This window comes from Tachyglossus aculeatus, chromosome 6 (genome assembly GCF_015852505.1).
Source record: "Tachyglossus aculeatus isolate mTacAcu1 chromosome 6, mTacAcu1.pri, whole genome shotgun sequence".
Taxonomy (NCBI): domain Eukaryota; kingdom Metazoa; phylum Chordata; class Mammalia; order Monotremata; family Tachyglossidae; genus Tachyglossus; species Tachyglossus aculeatus.
Genome location: NC_052071.1, coordinates 51,190,347 through 51,212,919, shown reverse-complemented (window position 1 = coordinate 51,212,919; position 22,573 = coordinate 51,190,347). Strand labels below are relative to the sequence as shown.

Below are 22,573 nucleotides of genomic sequence, written 5' to 3'. Positions count from 1 at the left end.
TGTTAATAACTATCCTTTCCCTGAAAAATACTACTTCAGACAGATCAGAACCTAGCTTCAGTGAAGCTGTATTCCCCAAATTAATTCAGAGTGCCTTAGCTATGAGAAAAATAATTAGCACTCAAAATAGGCTCTGACAAAAAGGCTCTAATAAAGATTAGGATGAACTGAAAAGCACCCAGTTGAAGGAAAGCATTAATTTGGATGTCAGAATAATTCAGAAGTCATAAGGCTTCAGAGGACTTTGAGAGGTCATTTAGCTTATCCCCTATAGTATGAGGCAACATACTTCCTAAGCCAGCTCAGATGAGTGAAAGAATGGGAAAGTGGCAAAATAAGGGCCCGAGGATAGTATTTTGACTGAAATCTGAAATGGTCAATACCAAACATGACAAACAGGAAGCTAATGATACAGTTGGGCAAGGCTGCAATTTCTGAGTAGAAAAATCATTATATGGAAGTTCCAGCTGTAAAAAGTCAACTTCAGTACAAGATCCCAATTGTTGCAAAGTTTTGTTTAGAGGAAAAACAAAACAAAAAGTCAAGACAAAGTGGCAGTAAACTCCCTAAATCCCCATGTAAGTTATTTGTCCAAGATGTCAAACTGAATAACAAAATCCCTCTGCACCAATAAATAAGGCAACTTAAGCTGAAGATTCATGAGGAAGCCAGAGAACGTCTCTCTAAATAATGGAATTGTATCTAGGGAAGAAGGAAATGGGAGAGAAAGCAGTGGATCATTAGCAGTGACATTTGGTCAAATCCCAGGAATGATCACGAGCGTAATAATAAATGAGGACCTTTCTGTGATGTAAAAACCTATGCAGTGGCTGAATATATAGATCCAGTCTCTCTTCAGAATGCAAACACTGATATTTCGTTTGCATCAGTCTTACTGTTTGTCAGTCTTACTCTTTGTTTTGGGTCGTTACTCATCAAGTCAACGTGCTTCTTTTTTGCTATTCCTACCAGAGTGAACATATTCGATCCCAAGTCAGATATCACAGATAAGTCTTCCATGAAGAACTAACTGTAGTGTTCAAAAAAGGAATGAACTACTCAGTGCTCAAGAATCATGAGTTTTCACTCCACATTTGCACAGGACGCTTTTAGGGAATGTTCATATTTACCTGGGCAGAACACGAAGATAAAGACCCTCTAATAAAATGTTTGTTGGCTAACAAATCAGAGAGGATGGCACTGTTAAGACCCAAGTGGAATCAGTGCTGTATTTACTTCTTGCTCTTGCTTACCAGGTATAGACACAACCAATGCCCCATGTAAATACATTACCACTAACCTCAGAATTTCACTCTGTTTCTTCCCTTAAGGATATAAACTCCACTTTATAGAGTGTCTTTGGGTTTGGAGGAAGTCAGCTGATGGAAATGTGAGCCTCACGTGGGACCAGGGACTGTGTCTAACCTGATTAATTACCTGATTATGTTGCCGATTTGTACTTCCCAAGGGCTTAGTACAGTGCTCTGCACACAGTAAGCGCTCAATAATAACAATAATAATGGCATTTATTCAGCGCTTACTATGTGCAAAGCACTGTTCTAAGTGCTGGGGAGGATACAAGGTGATCAGGTTGTCCCACGGGGGGCTCACAGTCTTAATCCCCATTTTACAGACGAGGTAACTGAGGCCCAGAGAAGTTAAGTGACTTGCCCAAAGTCACACAGCTGACAAGTGGCGGAGCTGGGATAGGAACCCGTGACCTCTGACTTCAAAGCCAGGGCTCTTTCCACTGAGCCATGCTGCTTCTCTTCTTTTTTTTTTTTGGTAGCCAAAACAATATTTTTCTTGTAGTAGGACAGTGGCTAGGGGACAAGAAATGAGGGACAAAATAAATAAACACAATTGAATGAATGAATGAGTAAATAAATAATTGTGGTATTTCTTAAGTGCTTACTGTGTGCCAGGCACTCTACTAAGCGCTGGGGTTGATACAAGCAAATTGAGTTGGACACAGTCCCCATCCCACATGGGGTGCACAGTCTCAAATCTCCATTTTACAGATGAGGGAACTAAGGCTCAGAGAAGTGAAATGACTTTCCCAAAGCCACACACCAGACACGTGGAGGAGCTGGGATTAGAACCCATGACCTTCTGAGTCCCAAGCCCACGCTCTGTCCACTATGCCATGATTAACTTGTATCGACGTCAGTGATTCCCCTCTCAGGGTCGCACATGGAGAGTTTCCAGTCTTCTACCGGTCTTGACTATGGGAGGGAGAGTCAAGCAGAGACCTACCCATTCGATTCCCGGCTTGGCCAGTGGCTAGCGAGTGGAAGGCCATCTGCTACAAGTCAAAACTCACCCGTGCTGGGCAGGAGAGAGTGTCGAGGGTGGAGACTCGAGTTTACCATGAGAAGGCAGCAGTGGTAAACCACTTCTGTATTGGTACCAAGAAAACTCTCTGGATACACTACCAGAACTATTGCAGATGGAGAGTGGGGCGTTCTGAGAGAGATATGTCCGTGATGTTGCTATGGGTTGGGAATGACTCTATGGAATAAGACGAAACAAGACCCCAGTGGTTATATGAGTGCTTGGCACATTGTAAGCACTCAAAAACACCTTAAACATATGAAGAATGCGGCGCACTTGATTGATTTTGTTACACAAAATTCCCACCGGGCTTGACAGCCTAATTTGCTTTTGTCTCTCGAAAATAAAAAGAGAGCTGCTCAGTTGTTTACCGTGTAGAAGGCAAAAAAAAAAGTGTCCGCAAAAACTCGCTGCCTTTTTAAACCTTGCAGACTGTGAATTAACGGCCGGCTCATCCGAGTTTACCACTGCAATGGGTTGTGACGGAGAAGGTGGTTTATCCGTATAGCTTGAGATCACAGATTTTTGCAGTTGTAAGGCAGATTTGAAAAGGGGACCTCAGGGATCACAGCCAGCCTTCATTATCGGTGCGTGACCGCTTTGTAACCAACTGCAAGTTTAATATCCAAAGAGATGTGCACATAACAGTCTGTTTCTTCTGGTTTTTAATAATTTACCTCCGAGATGCTCTTTGCAACCATGCTGGTGTGCAGAGATCTGTTTGTCTGTCAAATCTGGAGATATGTACAACATGTGAGAGGTGCATGAATGTTTTATTAGTTTCCTATGGAAGTTGAACAGCAGGCTGGCCAAATTTGCGAAAGCTTCTTCTGAGAATCCTAATAAACATGGCCAAGGGCATGTACTTGTATTCAGCTGGCAGCAGTCATTTCCCTCAGTGAATCTTTTTTTCTGCCAGGAGATACAGGCATTCACCTAAGTAAATTCAAATAAGTTTTACACACGACCTTCTATACTGTTAAAGGAAAAAGTCGGTAATCAATCGATGGTATTTACTAACTGCTTGCTATGTGCAGAGCACTGTACTAAGCAATTTGGAAAGTGCAGTACAACAGAGTTGGTAGACACGTTCCCTGTCCACAAGGAGCTCAGTCCTCAGTAAGTGTACTAAAGGTAAATATATAGTAATGGAGCTTGAGTCAACACTATTTTATTAATATTGGCTAAAACATGTATTATTTCTTTTCGCCCGGAAAGTGGTTGGCAGGTATTACACCTTCCGAGAGGGACTTGCTGTGTCCCCACTATGTCCTTGGACAACCAGAGTGAAAATTGAATTCCGCCAGTACCACAGAAGTCATCAGTATCACCTAACCAATGTTAGTCCTCTGACTTCATTCTAAGAATCCCGCCACTTTCACCCGGGACAGTGCGGCAGTGGTAAACCACTTCCGTATCGGTACCAAGAAAACTCTCTGGTTACACTAGCAGAACTATTGCAGATGGAGAGCGGGGCGTTGTGGGAGAGATATGTCCGTGATGTTGCTATGGGTTGGAAACGACTCTATGGAATAAGACGAGACAAGATCCCACTGGTTATATGAGTGCTTGGCACATCGTAAGCACTCAACAAATACCATAAACATATGAAGAATGCGGCGCACTTGATTGATTTTGTTACGCAAACCGGGAAAGGGAACCCGGTCCCTTTCTAGGGATTTATGAAGACCTCAACCTGCCCTGGGCATTTCTTCTACCCACTCCTGGCACATCCTATTCCTGGCTCCCTCTCCCTTCTGTGCACTTAAATCTGTACCCTTGAGCACTTGAGGGTCACCCCACCCTCACCCCCAAAGCACTCTCTCTCTATATATATAGATATATACCTGTGATTTATTTGATGTCTATCTCTCCCTTTAGACTGTAAGCTTCTTTGTGGGCAGGGAAGGTCTACCAACTCCATTGTGTTGGTCTACCAATTGTTTAGTGCAATGATCTGCACACAGTAAGCACCCAATAAATACTACCGATTGATTGAACTTTCCCAGGCATTTAGTACAGTGCTGCTCTGTATGAAGTAAACACTCAAAAAATGCATTGATTGATTGTCACAGGGGTAAAAGAAGTCTGTATCACTTTGGGCACCAGCAAGGGTTAGCAGTTTTTCAGACAAGTAGCTTTCTAAGGGCAGCTCTGCCCTGCATTGTATTAATAATAATGATAATAATAATGATGGCATTTATTAAGTGCTTACTATGTGCAAAACACCGTTCTAAGTGCCGGAGTGGTTACAAGGTGATCACGTTGTCCCATGGGGTGCTCACAGTAATAATCCCCATTTTACAGATGAGGGAACTGAGGCACAGAGAAGTTAAGTGACTTGCCCAAAGTCACACAGCTGACATTTGGCAGAGCCAGGATTTGAGCCCATGACCTCTGACTCCAAAGCCCGTGCTCTTTCCACTGAGCCACGCTGCTATTAAGCACTTGGGAGAGTACAGTACAACAGAATCAGCAGACATGCTCTCTGCCCATAATGATCTTACAGTCTGGAGGAGAAGACAGACATTAGTATGAATAAATAAGTAATTTACAATATGTAATTCATAGGTATGTACAGAAGCTTAGTACAGTGCGTTGCATTCAATAAGCGCTCTGTAAATATGATTGAATTGAATAAGCGTTGTGGGATTTGGGGTGGGGTGAATATTAAGTATCTAAAGGTCACAGATTGAAGTGTGTAGAAGACGCTGAAGTGAGCTAAGGAAAAGAGGCTTCATTGGGGAAGGCCTCTTGGAGGAGATGTGACCTTAGTAATGCTTTGAAGGTGGAGAGAGTGGTGGGCTGGTGTAAATAGATGGGGAGGGAGTCCCAGGCTAAAGGGATGATATGGGAAAGGGGTCAGCAGTGAGATGGATGAGAGAAGGCCACAGTGAGTAAGCTGGAGTTTAAGGAGCGGGGTGTGTGGGCTGGGCTGTAATAGGAGATTGGTGAGGTGAGGTAGGGTGGGGCGAGCTAATTGAGTGCTGGGAAGCCAGTGGTAAGGAGTTTCTGTCTGATGCAGAGGTGGATGGGCAGCCACTTGGAGAGTGGGGAGACATGAAATGAACGTTGTTGTTGATAAAGGATTCATGCAGCAGAGTGAAGTAGGATTGGAGGGGGGGAGAGACCAGGAGACTGGGTGGTCAGCCACTTGGAGAGTGGGGAGGCATGAACTGAACGTTGTTCTTGATAAAGGATTCATGCAGCAGAGTGAAGTAGGATTGGAGGGGGGAGAGACCAGGAGACCAGGTGGTCAGCCAGGAGGCAGATGCAGTAGTCAAGGTGGGATAGGATAAGTGCTTGGATCAGCATGATATTATTATTATTATCATCATCATCATCATTATGGTATTAAGCACTTGCTATGTGCGAGGCACTGTACTAAGCGCCGGGGAGGATACATACAAATTGGGTTGGACACAGTCCATGTCCTGCATGGGGCTCACAATTTTGATTCCCATTTTGCAGATGAGGTAACTGAGGCACAGAGAAATGAAGTGACTTGTCCAAGGTCACTCAGCAGATGTCTTCTCTCCTCCTCCTCACATTCTCACCTCTTCTCTCCCTCCCATTCTTTTTTTTTGATGGTATTTGTTAAGTGCTTGCTATGTGCAAAGCACTGTTCTAAGGGCTGGGTGGAGATACAAGGTGATGAGGCTGTCATACGTGGGGCTCACAGTCTTAATCCCCATTTGACAGGTGAGGTAACTGAGGCACAGAGAAGTTAAATGGCTTGCCCAAAGTCACACCGCTGACTTAGAACCCACGACCTCTGACTCCCAAGCTCTTTCCATAGAGCCACACTGCTTCTCATTCCTCTTCTGAACTCGGGGCCCTGAGTGAGTCTCTGGCTGGATGGGGGCAAACCCCCCACCCATCCTTAACCCTGGTCTGTGTGTTTGCGTGTGCCGTGATGCCAAGGGGGGAGTCTCAGCGGCTCCTCACCCCCTGTTCCTTCCCCCAACTTCTCTAACCAGCTTCCGCCCCGCTCCCCAGAGGAAAAGGTGGATTTTAGGGATGATGTGAAGGTAGAATCCGTACGATTTAGTGACAGATTGAATGAGAGAGATGAGTTGAGGACAGTGTCAAGGTTACGGGTTTGTGAGGTAGGGAGGATAGGCCTTCTCTCCATCATCATCATCATCAATCGTATTTATTGAGCGCTTACTATGTGCAGAGCACTGTACTAAGCGCTTGGGAAGTACAAATTGGCAACATATAGAGACAGTCCCTACCCAACAGTGGGCTTACAGTCTAAAAGGGGGTATGGGGCCCCAGTTACCCCAGTGCGTATGGGGTAACTGTCTCACCCGTACAGCTCTTTAACATCACTTATGGAAGTGAATTAACTCTTTCAAGCCACGAGGAAGCCAGTCGGCTCCCTGAGACCATTTACTAAATGATATGCCAGTTATCAGTTCAACGCTTAAAATTCATTTCATATTTGCATAGAGATTAAAGCTCTGACCATTAACCTCTCTACTGCGGTATCAACACATTTGTTTAGCATCTCTCGCTGAGGTACCTAAGCACTCGAACAATCTCATCAAGTTTCAATTACCCGTGTGAAGGAGAAAGACCGATATTTCTGTGGCAATCAGAGATGATTGGTTGAGGAAGTATTAATGACATTTTTTGTGGGAGAATTGTACAGGTCACTTGAACCATGATCCTGGAAAATGTATTTTTTTTTAAAAGACTTCAATATCTCTTCTCGAAATGGCATGAATTACAGAAGAACTCTATTCCCCAATGTTTGTCATTCCCTTGTGGTGAGTGCAGTGAACATTAATAAATTAGTGTAAAATTGGTAGTGCGTTAGTTGGACCTTTTAATAAGGAAAAAAAATCTGGGACTGGCTAATAACGTCTTGATTTTTATATAGTACTCCTATTCCCAAAGTGCTTTTAAATTACTTATTTACATTTTGTTCCCATCATCCCTGTGAGGGAAAAAACCATTCATTCATCATTCATTCAATTGTATTTATTGAGCGCTTACTGTGTGCAGAGTGCTTGGGAAGTACAAGTTGGCAACATATAGAGACGGTCCCTACCCACCAGTGGGCTCACAGTCTAGAAGGGGGAGACAGAGAACAAAGCAAAACATATTAACAAAATAAAATAAATAGAATAAATATGTACAAATAAAATAAATAGAGTAATAAATATGTACAAACATATATACATATATACAGGTGCTGTGGGGAGGGGAAGGAGGTAGGGCGGGGGGGATGGGGAGGAGGGGGAGAGGAAGGAGGAGGCTCAGTCTGGGAAGGCCTCCTGGAGGAGGTGAGCTCTCAGTAGGGCCTTGAAGGGAGGAAGAGAGCTAGCTTGGCAGATGTGCAGAGGGAGGGCATTCCAATATTATTCCAATATTATTATTCCAATATTATTCCAATAATATTCCAATATTATTCCAATAAGCCAATATTATTATCCCAGTATTATAATTAATAATAATAATAATAATGGCATTTGTTAAGCGCTTACTATGTGCACAGCACTGTTCTAAGCGCTGGGGGATACAAGGCGAGCAGGTTGTCCCACAGGGGGCTCACAGTCTTAATCCCCATTTTACAGATGAGGTAACTGAGGCTCAGAGAAGTTAAGTGACTTGCCCAAGGTCACACAGCAGATGGGGCGGAGCTGGGAGTCGAACCCGTGACCTCTGGCTCCAAAGCCCGGGCTCTTACCACTGAGCCACGCTCAGTGAATGGTATTCACGCTCAGTGAATGGTGAATTAATGAATGGTATTAGTTGATTGCCATGTTAAGAGCACTGCACTAAGCACTTGGGAAAGTAAAATATGATGTAGTTGGTGGACACAATCCCTGCCCATAAGTAGCTTACAGTTTACAGAAGGAGACAGACATTAAAATAATTTATGGGGAGGGTAAATAGTAGTGTTCATTCAGTCATTCAGTTGTATATATGGAGAGGTAAATAGTAGTGTTCATTCAATCATTCAATCGTATTTATTGAGCACTTACTGTGTGCAGAGCACTGTACTAAGTAGTGTATTACACAAGATAGTGGCAGCGGTGCAACTGAAACGCAGCTCCTCTGGCTCCCAGACCAGTGCTTTCCAGCTATGTCTCTGGGAGATTAAACAGCTTAAAAATAGTATTTACTGAGCCCCTTCCTTCCTCTCCCCCTCGTCCCCCTCTCCATCCCCCCCTTCTTACCTCCTTCCCTTCCCCACAGCACCTGTATATATATGTTTGTACATATTTATTACTCTATTTATTTATTTATTTTACTTGTACACATCTATTCTATTTATTTTATTTTGTTAGTATGTTTGGTTTTGTTCTCTGTCTTCCCCTTCTACACTGTGAGCCCACTGTTGGGTAGGGACTGTCTCTATATGTTGCCAATTTGTACTTCCCAAGCTCTTAGTACAGTGCTCTGCACATAGTAAGCGCTCAATAAATACGATTGATGATGATGATGATTTGTTAAGCGCTTACTATATCCCAAGCACTGTTCTAAGCGCTGGGGTAGATACGAGTGTACCGCAGGAGCTTAGCTCCAAGCAGATTCATTCTGGATTCGGCGAGACTGAAGAAAGAGATAGAGGAGCCTTTGCAATGGGGTTCATATCACCTTTAATCTCACGGCAGCCGATTGAGGTCCTGGTGCAAGGACAGCCCCCTTCCACGGGACATTTGTGGAGCATCCGCACCGCAACAGGTGCGAGGCGGGCTTTTATACACAACTGGACAAAGGTGGCCGCTTGCCAATGGCTTATCTAAGGCCTACATAAGTGTGGCACAGTTAGAAATAGACGGCATATAAGCAGAAAGCAGAGCAAGGAATTCTAGGTATCGTAACAAAGCGAGGGATCCTGGATATCACAACAAAGCGAGGGATCCTGGGTGTCGTGGTATTCTAAATACACAAGGTAATTAGGTTGTCCCACACGCGGCTCACAGTCTTCATCCCCATTTTACAGTTGAGGTCACTGAGGCACAGAGAAGTGAAGTGACTTGCCCAAGGTCACCTAGCAGAGAAGTCGGGGAGCCCCACGTCCTCCAACTCCCAAGCCTGGGCTCTTTCTACTAATCCACGCTGCTTCTCTGAATAACTGTCTGAAAGGATTGAAGGTGTGTAGCTTTCCCCCAACCTCTTGATTTTCAGTCATCAGCTCCTAGTTCATGACTGTAATCTAGTAAGGAAATGCCGTTTCTACCATCCATCTCCTGAAGACTTCGTTTCCTGGTCATCCGATCAGGAACCAAGGTCTAACTGGGTGAGGAACCTGCTGAAAAGCGATGGCGATCCACTCAGATCAGGCCCGAAAGCGATCGATAGGCCACGGATAATCAATCAGGAACAAGAGTTATCAGCATCCAACTTTCAGCACCAGGAGCGACTCTTCCCATAAAGTTTCGGTCTTGAATCTACCTTGCCCAGAACGTAAACGTAGATGTCTGTGTGACTTGGCCCACAGCTGTCCAGTGAACATTTTAGAACTAAAAATAAATCAATTATCCCAAATGAGCTAACGAAAGCCCTAGAGGATTCCAGACAATTCAAATATTTGTGAAGTTTTGGAGGTTTTATTTCAATAGAGGTGCATTTATTGCCTCATCTTTAAATAAGATGACACTAGAATTAAAGAACCAACAAGTTCTGCAGACATTAGCTACACATTATATAGAAGTGAAGATCGGTACGATTTGTGGTGACCGTTTTACGTTAACGCTGAGCTCTGCTTTAGAAAATCTTTCCATCCCGGTTTGTGTACTAGTGTTCGCTATGGCTTATAGCTTTGCTTTGCATGCTTTTTAGGAGTGTTTGTAATGGAGTCTTCCATCGAGAATTTGGATGAAGAAATATAGTTGTAAGAGGACCTGGGTTCTAATCCCAGCTCCGCTACTTGCCTCCTGTGTGTCCTAGGGCAAGCTGTTTCTCTGCCTTAGTTTTCTCATCTGTAAAACAGGGATGAAATACTTGTTCTCCCTCCTACTTAGACTGTGAGCCCCATTTTAGGACAGGCACCATGTCCAACCTGATTGTCTAGTACCTCCTCTGGTACTTAGTGCAATGCCTGGTATATAGTAAGTGCTGTTTTATTATTATTATCATTTATAATCATAATTGTGCTATTTGTTAACCACTTACTAAGTGCCGGGCACTGTACAAGTAAATCAGGTTGGACACTGTCCCCTTTCCCACACGAAGCTCCCCACTTTGCAGGGGAGGTAACTGAGGCACAGAGAAGTGAAGTGACTTGCCCGTGGTCACACAGCAGGGAAGTAGCAGAGCTCGGATTAGAACCCAGGTCCTTCTGGCTCCTAGGCTGGTGCTGTATCCATCAGGCCATGCTGCTTCTCAAAGACCACAATTGCTGATGGAATAATTACGTTATTTTCCATTCATTATTATAAATTTAATGTATTCATGTATTATTAACGGATGCCACAATTACCAATTTATGTGCCACTTGCTGTCTCTTGTTCCTGCCAGTTAGGGTCCTGCTGGGGTCTGGAGTGCAGTGAGTGATTAGATGGGGGAGGGATACCACACATTGCAAAGTGCATAAAGGACTCCTCTAAAACCTTAAACTCATCTACTACTAGAAGCATTCATTCAGTCATTCAGTCAGTCGTATTTATTGAGCACTTACTGTGTGCAGAGCACTGCACTAAGCACTTGGGAAGTACAGTTCAGCCACAAATAGAGTACTACCCAAGTGCTTAGCACAGTGCTCTGCACATAGTAATCGCTCTATAAATACGATTGAATGAAATAGAGACAGTCAGTCTAGAAGGGGGGAGACAGGCATCAAAACAAGTAAACAGGCATCAGTAGCATTATTATAAATAGTAGTATCATTATAAATAATAATAATAATGATGGTATTTATTAAGCGCTTACTATCCCGGCTCCGCCACATGTCTGCTGTGTGACCTTGGGCAAGTCACTTCACTTCTCTGAGCCTCAGTTCCCTCATCTGGAAAATGGGGATTAAGACTGTGAGCCCCACGTGGGACAACCTGATCACCCTGTATCCCCCCCCAGCGCTTAGAACAGTGATTTGCACATAGTAAGCGCTTAACAAATGTCATCATTATTTATTATTATTATTATTATTATTTATGTGCAAAGCACTGTTCTAAGCACTGGGGAGGTTACAAGGTGATGGGTTGTCCCACGGTGGGCTCACAGTCTTAACCCCATTTTATATTCATTCATTCATTCATTCAATCATATTTATTGAGCACTTACTGTGTGCAGAGCACTGTACTAAGCGCTTGGGAAAGTCCAAGTTGGCAACATATAGAGACGGTCCCTACCCAACAGTGGGCTCACAGTCTAGAAGAAATATGGAACGTTTCACGAATTTGCGTGTCATCCTTGCACAGGGGCCATGCTAATCTTCTCTGTATCGTTCCAATTTTTTTTTAGTATTTACAGATGAGGTAACTGAGGCACAGAGAAGTGAAGTGACTTACCCAAAGTCACACAGCTGACGATTGGCAGAGCCGGGATTTGAACCCACGACCCCTGACTCCAAAGTCCGTGCTCTTTTCCACTGAGCCATGCTGCTTCTCTAAAGAAATAGATATAGATGTATACATAATTAATAAAAATAAATAGAATTATAAATATGTGCATATATACACAAGTGCTGTGGGGTGGGGAGGGGGGTAGATCTATGGGAGTGGGGCAATGGGGAGGGGAATGGGAGTAGAGGAAAACGGGGGTTTAGTTTGGGAAGGCCTCCTGGAGGAGGTGAGCCTTCAGTAGGGCTTTGAAGGGGAGAAGAGAACTAGTTTGGCGGATGTGAGGAGGGAGGGCATTCCAGGCCAGAGGGAGGATGTGGGCCGGGGGTTGACGGTGGGACAGGCGAGAACGAGGCACAGAACAGGAGAGAAACAGTGTGGCCTAATGGCTAGAGCACAGGCCTGGGACTCAGAAGAACCTGGGTTCTAATCCCAGCTCCACCACTTGTCTGCTGTGTGGCTTTGGGCAAGTTACCTCACTTCTCTGAGCCTGTTTCCTCATTTGTAAAATGGGGATCAAGACTGGGAGTCCCACGTGGGACAAGGGCCGTGTACAACCTGATTAGCCTGTATCTACCTCAGAGCTTTGTACAACGCCTGGCACATAGTAAGCACATTAAAAATACCATAAAAAATAGCCAAAGTGACTTCAGCTTTGTGTCCATGTTTAGTCAAGGGTCAATGCTTTGTGACGAGCACTGTGACCCAGAAGGGGTTGCCTTGGTAGCCATTCCAGGGAGCCTGGTTTCCTGCTTCGGGGAGCCTGCAGAGAAGCCACTTTCCTGTTCCCACTTCCCCACAGCACCTGTATATATATATATATATGTTTGTACATATTTATTACTCTATTTATTTATTTATTTATTTTACTTGTACCTATCTATTCTATTTATTTTATTTTGTTGGTATGTTTGGTTTTGTTCTCTGTCTCCCCCTTTTAGACTGTGAGCCCACTGTTGGGTAGGGACTGTCTCCGTATGTTGCCAACTTGTACTTCCCAAGCGCTTAGTACAGTGCTCTGCACACAGTAAGCGCTCAATAAATACGATTGATTGATTGTTTTGTTCTCTGTCTCCCCCTTCTAGACTGTGAGCCCACTGTTGGGTAGGGACCGTCTCGAGATGTTGCCAACTTGTACTTCCCAAGCGCTTAGTACAGTGCTGTGCACACAGTAAGCGCTCAATAAATACGATTGATTGATTGATTGATTGATTGATTTCGGGAAGCTCGCAGAGGGCCTAGGTTGGCGGAAGAGCCACCCCAGGTTCCAGAGGATCTGAACTGCCAGGGAAGAAATTTGTATGGGGGAAAGAGGCCTTCAGAGTGTGAACTACAAAAAGATGCTGCATTATATTACGCTGACATGAGATGATTAAAATAGAGATCTAGATTCCAGAGACACCGTCCCTTCTCACACTTTATGTTTGGCCTGTCTAAAACCAAAAAAAAAGGCAGAATTGGAACTGAGAGGATCGGGCTCTAAGAAAAGACAATTTGAAATCCTTTGAGAAGCGAGGACCTCGCTCATTTCACTGAATTTTCATTATAAAATGTCTTGGCAGTTCACATTTAGCAGATAAAAAGATTTTCCAATATAATACTAGATTTCTTTTTATTGTTGCCGTATCACTTGCCTCAACATCATCTGATATTCCTTCTAACTTTACTGATTAAGGAAGAGCTGCTCAGCGGTCTAATCTCATTGTGCCTCTGGCTCCCAATTTTCTCACCGGCATATTTCCAATTTACTCTCTTTTAAGGTTAGGTGACTTTACTATCATACTAGCTTTGGATGTATTCAAACGGGTAAACAGAACTATCCAAAACATAAAAAGGGAACAAGTTGATTTTGTTTGCTTCATTTTCCTCCTCCATGCTAAGGGTTTATCGTTGTTGTTTGTATGCATGTATCTGTTTAACTTCAGAAAGAGATGGTGTGACAGTAAAACCACACTCAGGATGCTAAAAGAGGATTTAACTGATCAATCGTGGGTGGCCGTGAAAATGTCTTCCGAGTCTGTGAATGCGGTGGGTCTTGCCAAGCTTGAGTTACGTAGAGTGTTCCGAACCAGTTTTATCCATTTCTAAACCTTAATTGTAATAAATGAGAGGTCTTGGCATTTGCATGAGCTTTTTTGTCTTCATTGTGACATTTTTAGTCCACAGGTCTCATTCGGTAATTATGTGTAGCAAGGGCAATACGGTGTTTTAATTTATGTGTGTTTCACAGCTAGGCAATGGAGAGTTCAGTGAAAGAGAATTAGGTTGCTTCATATATTTTGCTATGAATCATAAAGACATTTTCGGTGTTTTATGTACTTTACCATTTTCACCCTTGATACTGATTCTGACGAAATTGATATTTGTTGGGGTTTTTTTCTGTTTGACCATTTTTTTTTTTGTCTGATGTAAGCATTTGGTACTTTAAGGGCATAATCAGCTAAATCAACTTGTAGCCCACCAACTGGATGGAGCTCATTTGGCCCTGCCAAAGTAGCTTAAAAAACTGGGAGCCAGGTACAAGGATTGTACATTCATTCATTCATTCAATCGTATTTATTGAGCGCTTACTGTGTGCAGAGCACTGTACTGAGTGCTTGGGAAGTACAAGTTGGCAACATATAGAGACGTTCCCTACCCAACAGTGGGCTCACAGTCTAGAATCACCCATCAAACCAGACCAGATCCTCCGCAAAACTAGCTCTCCAGATTTCCAGGGTGGTTTTGGAACTTTTTTGATGGTATTTGTTGAGCTCCTACTTTGTTCCAGACACTGTTCTAAGCACTGGGGTAGGTACAAGGTAATAGGGTAACACAATCCATTTCCCATTTGGAGGCCACAGTCTTAATCCCCATTTTACAGATGAGGTAACTGAGGCACAGGGAAGATGCCCAAGGTCACACAGAAGACAAGCGGCGGAGCTGGGACTCGAACCTTCTGATTCCCAGGCCACGCGGTTTCCCCTTGCCCAGGGAGAGGCACTTATCATCCGGTGGGATTTATTGAGCGCTTACTTTGTTCAGAGCCCGGTATCAATCATTCATATTTATTGAGTGCTTACTGCGTGCAGAGCATTGTGCTAAGTGCTTGGGAGGGCACAGTATAACAGAATTGGTGTGCATATTCCCTGCCCACAATAAGCTTACAGCCTAGAGACTATACTATGCACTGTTGTAATTATCCGTGCTGTTTTCAGTCTCCGTTATTAGTTTCCTTTTTATTGCCATTTCTGTGAATGAGTTTGCCCCATTCATCCTTTTATTTGGTTTGGGGAGTGGTGGGTGAGGAGAGATTCATTCATTCATTCAATCGTAGTTATTGAGCGCTTACTGTGTGCAGAGCGCTGTACTAAGGGCTTGGGAAGTACAAGTCGGCAACATATAGAGACGGTCCCTACCCAAAAACGGGCTCACAGTCTAGAATGGGGAGACAGACAACAAAACAAAACAAAACATGCAGACGGGTATCAAGATCGTCAAAAGAAATAGAAGAGATCCCAGTGTGGTGCCCTTCAACTTAAGGAGAAAAGTTAATAGGTCTGCATGGGTACTATTTTTCACTCTGCTCACTTACCGCGTGCAGAGTACTGTACTAGGTGTTTGGGAAAGGACAATACAGTAGAAATGATAGACACAGTTCCTTCTCACAATCATCTTACCTACTAGAGGGGGAGACAGACTTTACGAAATTCAGCTATATACATAGTGCTGAGGGGCTGAGAGTGGGGTGACGAACAAGTGCTTAAAAGATACAGATAATCTAAGGGAACAGGCTTCATAGAACTGAGTGTGGAAGAGAAATGAGGGATTAGTCAGAGAAGTCCTGTTGGAGGAGATGTGGGGAAGTGGTGTTGCCCGGTTGATAGAGCCATGAGCCTGGGAGTTAGGGAACCTGAGTTTTAGTCCTGGTTCCTCCACTTATCTGCTGTGTGATCTTGAGCTTACCCTCTATCGGGGCAGTAAACTTAAAAATACAGCTGGAGAGGTTGAGAATGATGTGGATGTATATACACGTGAGTGTGAGGCAGGGGGAAACCCAGTGCTTAGAACAGTGCTTTGCACATAGTGCTTAATAAATTCCATTATTATTATTATTATTATTATCATAATTGTGAGACTTGGCTGCCCTCCGCTCCCCTGCCGCTAACCTCCTCACCGTACCTCGTTCTCACCTATCCCACCGTCATCATCAATCATATTTATTGAGCGCTTACTGCGTGCAGAGCACTGTACTAAGCGCTTGGGAAGTACAAGTTGGCAACATATAGAGACAGTCCCTACCCAATAGTGGGCTCACAGTCTAAAAGGGGGAGACAGAGAACAAAACCAAACATACTAACTAAATAAAATAAATAGAAGGTAAGATGGGGGGGATGCAGAGGGGGGTGAGGGTGAGGGGAAAAAATGTTTGTTCTGCAATCTTTCTCTTCTTTCTTCCCAGCCCGTAGAACCCCGGCCCATGTCCTCCCCCTGTCCTGGAATGCCCTCCCTCCGCACATCCACCAAGCTAACTCTCTTCCTCCCTTCAAAGCCCTACTGAGAACTCACCTCCTCCAGGAGGCCTTCCCACACTGAGCCCCCTCCTTTCTATCCCCCTCCTCATCCCCCTCGCCCTACCTCCTTCCCCTCCCCATAGCACCTGTATGTATGCTTGTACAGATTTATTACTCTATTTATTTTACTTGTACGTATTTACTATTCTATTTTGTTAATGATGTGCATCTAGCTTTATTTCTATTTATTCTGATGACTTGACACCCGTCCACATGTTTTGTTTTGTTGTCTGTCTCCCCCTTCTAGACTGTGAGCCCGTTGTTGGGTAGGGACCGTCTCTATATGTTGCCGATTTGTACTTCCCAAGTGCTTAGTACAGTGCTCTGCGCACAGTAAGCGCACAATAAATACGATTGAATGAATGATCTGGCTCAGGCTGCTGGGAAATCAATTAAGAGAAATCTGGTTGGAGGAGATGGGATTTTAACAGGGGTTCGAATGGTTTGATCTGGATCCGTAGAATCTGGGGAGGGAGGGAGTCTCAAGTAGGGGAACAGTGAGACCAATGTCTTTTAGACTGTGAGCCCACTGTTGGGTAGGGACTGTCCCTATATGTTGCCAACTTGTACTTCCCAAGCACTTAGTACAGTGCTCTGCACACAGTAAGCGCTCAATAAATACGATTGATTGATTGATGGAAGCAGGAGAGCCGAAAGCAGCTAGAAGGTTGGCTTGGACAAAGCAACATCAGTGAGTAGGGGGATAGCGGCAAAGAAACCAGAAAGGTAAGGTGGGCCAAAGGGGGGGAGACTCTTAAAGTTGATGGTGAAGAGACACAGAGCAAGTGGAATCAATCAATCAATCAATCGTATTTATTGAGTGCTTACTATGTGCAGAGCACTGCACATAGGGAAGGGAAGTGGAAGATTTTGAAGGGAAGAGAGATAGGAACTGAGCGATGATGATCCTTCCAGGAAACTGTTCTGTGCACCAACAGGTCATATAAATTGGAGGCTGGGAGACCAATGAGGAGGCCAACACCAAAGTTTAGCTGTGGTGAGGCTAAGGCTTAGACCATTGTGGGAGCCATATGGATGGAGAGTAAGGGAGTCGATCTCTGTTCATTCATTCATTCATTCAATCATATTTATTGAGCGCTTACTGTGTGCTGAGCACTGTACTAAGCACTTGGGAAGTACAAGTTGGCAACATATAGAGGCGGTCCCTACCCAACAGTGGGCTCACAGTCTAGAAGGGGGAGACAGACAACAAAACAAAACGTGTACAGGTGTCAAGTTGTCAGAACAAATAGAATTAAAGCTAAATGCACATCATTAACAAAATAGACTAGTAAATATGTACAAGTAAAATAAGTAGAGTAATAATAAATCTGTACAAACATATATACAGGTGCCGTGGGGAGGGGACGGAGGTAGGGCAGGGGGGATGGGGAGGAGGAGAGGAAAAAGGGGGCTCAGTCTGGGAAGGCCTCTTGGAGGAGGTAGCTGAGTCACAACCTGCTCTACATATAAACGTCATTGAAAAAACTCCAACCTCTCTAAATTGTACCCTATAAGTAATGGAAAAATCTGAACATTTCTCAATATAGGAGGCACTGAAGGAGAACAACAAGAGAAGAGAAATGGAGGAGAAGAGTAAGAGAGCCAAGCTAGCAAAAGAGAAAGCTGAGCAGGAAAAACTGGAACGGCAGAAGAAGAAGAAGCAGCTGATGGATATGAACAAGGGTAAGGAACCATTTCCAAGACAGGAATGTCTTCGTTCGGCAAAAAATGCTCTCAGGTTCTGTAAGAATAGCTTTCAGTATATAATTGCCGTGTCTGCAGTGGAAAATTCACGATCCATTTGGTTAACGTCGCTTTTGTTACCTAGTAGTCTACCTGTTTTCATGTTCCATTCCATCTGTCATTCAGCAGTTGCAGTGACCATTTCGAGGCTTCTTGTGGTGAATTACTTTCTCTCTCTTCATTTGTTGCACTTAATTATGTTGTTTTCCTTTGAGGGGACAGCCGTGGGTACTTTTTCTGTTGTTAATTCTATTTGTAGGCCCGTCTATGGTTCAGATGTTAAGACAATTAACATCTTCCTTGGGAGGCTTCAGGGCTCCATATTATAAATGACCGGTCTCCAAACAGGGCCATTACAAGCTGGAAAATCGGGTTCAGCTGGGAGCCTAAATGCCAAGCGGCATTTCAGCTTGATAAAATGAATGTGTCGAGCCTGCTTGGTTAGCAAAAATGGAATTATACGGTGCAGGAGAGCCTTTCACAAGATGGAAGAGGAGGAGAGGGAAAATCGATTGACCCCCTAATATCTATTCTCCTCACATTTCCATAAGGCCCAGAAAATGCAGGGTATGTCAGTGGTGTGAAGTCTTCGAAGCCAGAGCCGACCGCAGCCCTCAGTTGCCCTTCTCTTTCTGCGATCATTCCGGTCTTGTTGTGAGTTAATCTTCCCCACTTGTGGAAGATAGGCGAATTCTCATAATCTGACTGCAGCTTGTCTTTTCTAACCAGTGAACAAATTTAACAGGCTCCTAGTAAAATAATGGTATCACTTTTCTCAGAGAAAAGTTACGTAAGAAGCTGAACGATAATAGAGTGGTGGCAAAACGTTAAAACAACCAAGCCCCGTGATTAGGTTCCATTGGAGTGGCACTAAAACTGAAGATCCTTCAATTAGGAGGTACGCAGTGAAACAAAAACACTGTATTTTGGAACAGTGTGTATTTGTATAAAAGGAGTTCGCACAAAAATGGATTACTCTTCCATAATCATTCATTCAGTCAGTCAGTCGCATTTATTGAGCGCCTACTGTGTGCAGAGCATAGTCCATAAATGAGGGGAATTGCAATATGAACGAATATATGAATAGAGAAGCAGCGTGGTTCAGTGAAAAGAGCCCGGGCTTTGGAGTCAGAGGTCATGGGTTCAAACCCCGGCTCTGCCGATTGTCAGCTGTGTGACTTTGGGCAAGTCACTTCACTTCTCTGTGCCTCAGTTGCCCCATCTGTAAAATGGGGATTAAGACTGTGAGCCCCACGTGGGACAACCTGATCACCTTTTATCTCCCCCAGTGCTTAGAACAGTGCTTGGCCCATAGTAAGCACTTAACAAATACCAACATTATTATAAGCACTTAATAAAGTGCTCTGCACACAGTAAGCACTCAATAAATACGATTGAATGAACTGTAAAACTTGTCTTGGTTTCTTTTCCAGGTTGAGCTAGCAGATAATCTGGCAAAACCTTTGAGCCTATAACAGTTCCATTTAATTTCAAAAGTTGAGTGGTCTCACATATGTTAGTACCACGTCGTAAACTCCTCCATTAGACGGTAAGCTCTGTAAGGGCAGGGATTTTGATTTCTAGCACTGTTGTATTCCCAAGTGTTTAGTACAGTCCTCTGCACACAGTAGGTGCTCAATAAATGCAAGCAGCATGGTCTGGTGCGTAGAACATGGGCCTGGGAGTTGGAGGGACTGGGTTGTAATTCCAGCTCCTCCACATATCTTCTGTGTGACCTTGGGTAAGTTACTTTACTTCTCTGGTCCTCAGGTACCTCAACTGTAAAGTAATAATGATGGGATTTGTTAAGCGCTTACTACGTGCCAAGCACTGTTCTAAGCGCTAGGGTAGATACCAGGTAATCCCACATGGGGCTCCCAGTCTTAAGCCCCATTTTACAGATGAGACAACTGAGGCACAGAGAAGTTAAGTGACTTTCCCAAAGTCATACAGCTGACAAGTGGCGGAGCCGGGATTCGAATCCACAACCTCTGACTCCCAAGCCCGGGCTCTTGCCATAAGCCACGCTGCTTCGAACTGGGTGCCCCATGTGGAACAGGGATTAGGCACAGCTCAAGTAGCTTGTATCTACTGTAATGCTTAGTACAGTGCCTGACGGACAGTAAGTGCTTGACAAATACCATGCAAAATAAAATAAAAGACTCTTGATTGATCTTTGAGAAGCAGCATGGCTCAGTGGAAAGAGCCCGGGCTTTAGAGTCAGGGGTCATGGGTTCAAATCCCAGCTCCGCCAATTGTCAGCTGGGTGACTTTGGGCAAGTCACTTCACTTCTCTGGGCCTCAGTTACCTCATCTGTAAAATGGGGATTAAGACTGTGAGCCCCCTGTGGGACAACCTGATCACCTTGTAACCTCCCCAGCTCTTAGAACAGTGCTTTGCACATAGTAAGCACTTAATAAGTGCCATCATTATTATTATTATCATTATCTTTGAACACTGTACTAAGTATGCTAGCTTTTGTAAACATGATCCCTCTTCTCAGGGAAGTCTCGGTCTAACAGGAAAAGCAAACATTAAAATACATTTCAGATAGAAGGAACAGTAGTGGAGGGAGCGCGTACATGGGTTAATGAGTTATTATATGAAGGGATTGTTTTTTGGAAGTCTTTTGTCCATAACACGCTCTTGTGGGCCTTAAGTGGAAGGACTGAAACTTTCATTATCTTTCTAGGAGTCGGGCTGCTGACCTTGCTGAATGCTTTCTCAAGCTACACCATATTCTCTTCTTTGCACTACACTAAACAGTATCCCAAGTCCCGTGATTTCAGGTTTCAGAGCTGCCTGTTCTGAAGTGCAAAGGAGAAGTGGGGATGCAATTAACAGTCTTTTCCAGAAAGTAAATACTCTAATGAAACATATACCTCCTCCAGGAGGCCTTCCCAGACTGAGCCCCTTCCTTCCTCTCCCCCTCGTCCCCCTCTCCATCCCCCCCATCTTACCTCCTTCCCTTCCCCACAGCACCTGTATATATGTTTGTACATATTTATTATTCTATTTATTTATTTATTTATTTTACTTGTACATATCTATTCTATTTTATTTTGTTAGTATGTTTGGTTTTGTTCTCTGTTTCCCCCTCCTAGACTGTGAGCCTACTGTTGGGTAGGGACTGTCTCTATATGTTGCCAACTTGTACTTCCCAAGCGCTTAGTACAGTGCTCTGCACACAGTAAACGCTCAATAAATACGATTGATTGATTGATATAGTGAGAGAAAACACCTAATATATGGTGTTTCATATAGATGTGTGATCATCATCTAATAATGAACAGAGGCTCAACAGCTATTGGAGTAGTTCACCAGTCACACCAAGTTACCACTGGTCAGATATTCTCTACCTTTGTAGGAATGATTTGTTTATGGTCTGTTTGTTTAGTTTGATAGCTTCTCTCAATAGGTCTTGCCTCCCCTGCTAATTACATACTGGATTACCCTCTCATCAACCTCAACCTCGCTTTTTCATTTGTCACTGACAGTAAATGAGTGTGTTTGTTGAGCCTTGATAATGAGCACTCATTATAGTGTTTGTGGATATATGTGTGTGTGTGATATAGTCTCATTATGAGTGTAGAGTTTAGATACATCAGTATATTATAGATGTCTATACACAGACTCATACATGCACACTCAAACACATGTATATAGGTATATGTGTGTGTATATTTATATATTTGGGGTGGGGTGGGGAGGTGGGGAAGCAGCGTGGCTCAGTGGAAAGAGCCCGCGCTTTGGAGTCGGAGATCATGGGTTCCATTCCCGGCTCCGCCAACTGTCAGCTGTGTGACTTTGGGAAAGTCACTTCACTTCTCTGTGCCTCAGTTACCTCATCTGTACAATGGGGATTAAGACTGTGAGCCCCCCGTGGGACAACCGGATCACCTTGTAACCTCCCTAGCGCTTAGAACAGTGCTTTGCACATAGTAAGCGCTTAATAAATGCCATTATTATTATTATTATTATTATTATAAGTTTAGGCTGTTTTTGCTATAATGAGGTTTCACCTGTACTATTTAAGAAGGATAATTTTAACTGTAATAGTGTTATCTTGGTGAAAGGTCCCTTGAGTAAAGAAAGTCACTTTGTGAAAGGAACAGCTTCAGAAGACATATGAACTCTTTCCCTGTAGCTTCAGTGTCCTATCAGTTATTAGAAAAATTGTAAAGTAATTTCTGCAAACTGTGATCCTGTAGAGTTGGAGGTAGCCATAGTAAAATATATTTATGTGGCATACAAGATTACATATATTTATCATGCGTGAATATTCTGGGATCTTAATTACTAAAGCAATAATAGTGAAAAGTGAGAGATACATTTGAATAATGCAGATAGAATGAAACCTAGGGAATTGTCTGCTCAACTGGAGAATGGAAAGCAAATGTGTGATATTAAGTAGTATTTTG

At 43.6% G+C, this 22,573-nt stretch overlaps 1 protein-coding gene and 1 non-coding gene across 5 annotated transcripts in view; one reads left to right on the top strand and one right to left on the bottom strand.

The window, feature by feature from the left end:
* The window catches only part of DIAPH2 (diaphanous related formin 2), a 786,157-nt gene that overhangs the window by 569,884 nt on the left and 193,700 nt on the right, over positions 1–22,573 (top strand). For all 4 annotated transcript variants that reach the window (XM_038747818.1, XM_038747822.1, XM_038747820.1 and 1 more), the window contains one exon: positions 17,956–18,091. In XM_038747818.1, the coding sequence (XP_038603746.1) occupies positions 17,956–18,091 (136 nt within the window). The remainder of the gene's footprint in view (positions 1–17,955; positions 18,092–22,573) is intronic.
* Positions 11,667–11,771, bottom strand: LOC119930212. The gene has a single exon (XR_005451700.1). It is a non-coding gene; the product is annotated as a U6 spliceosomal RNA (small nuclear RNA).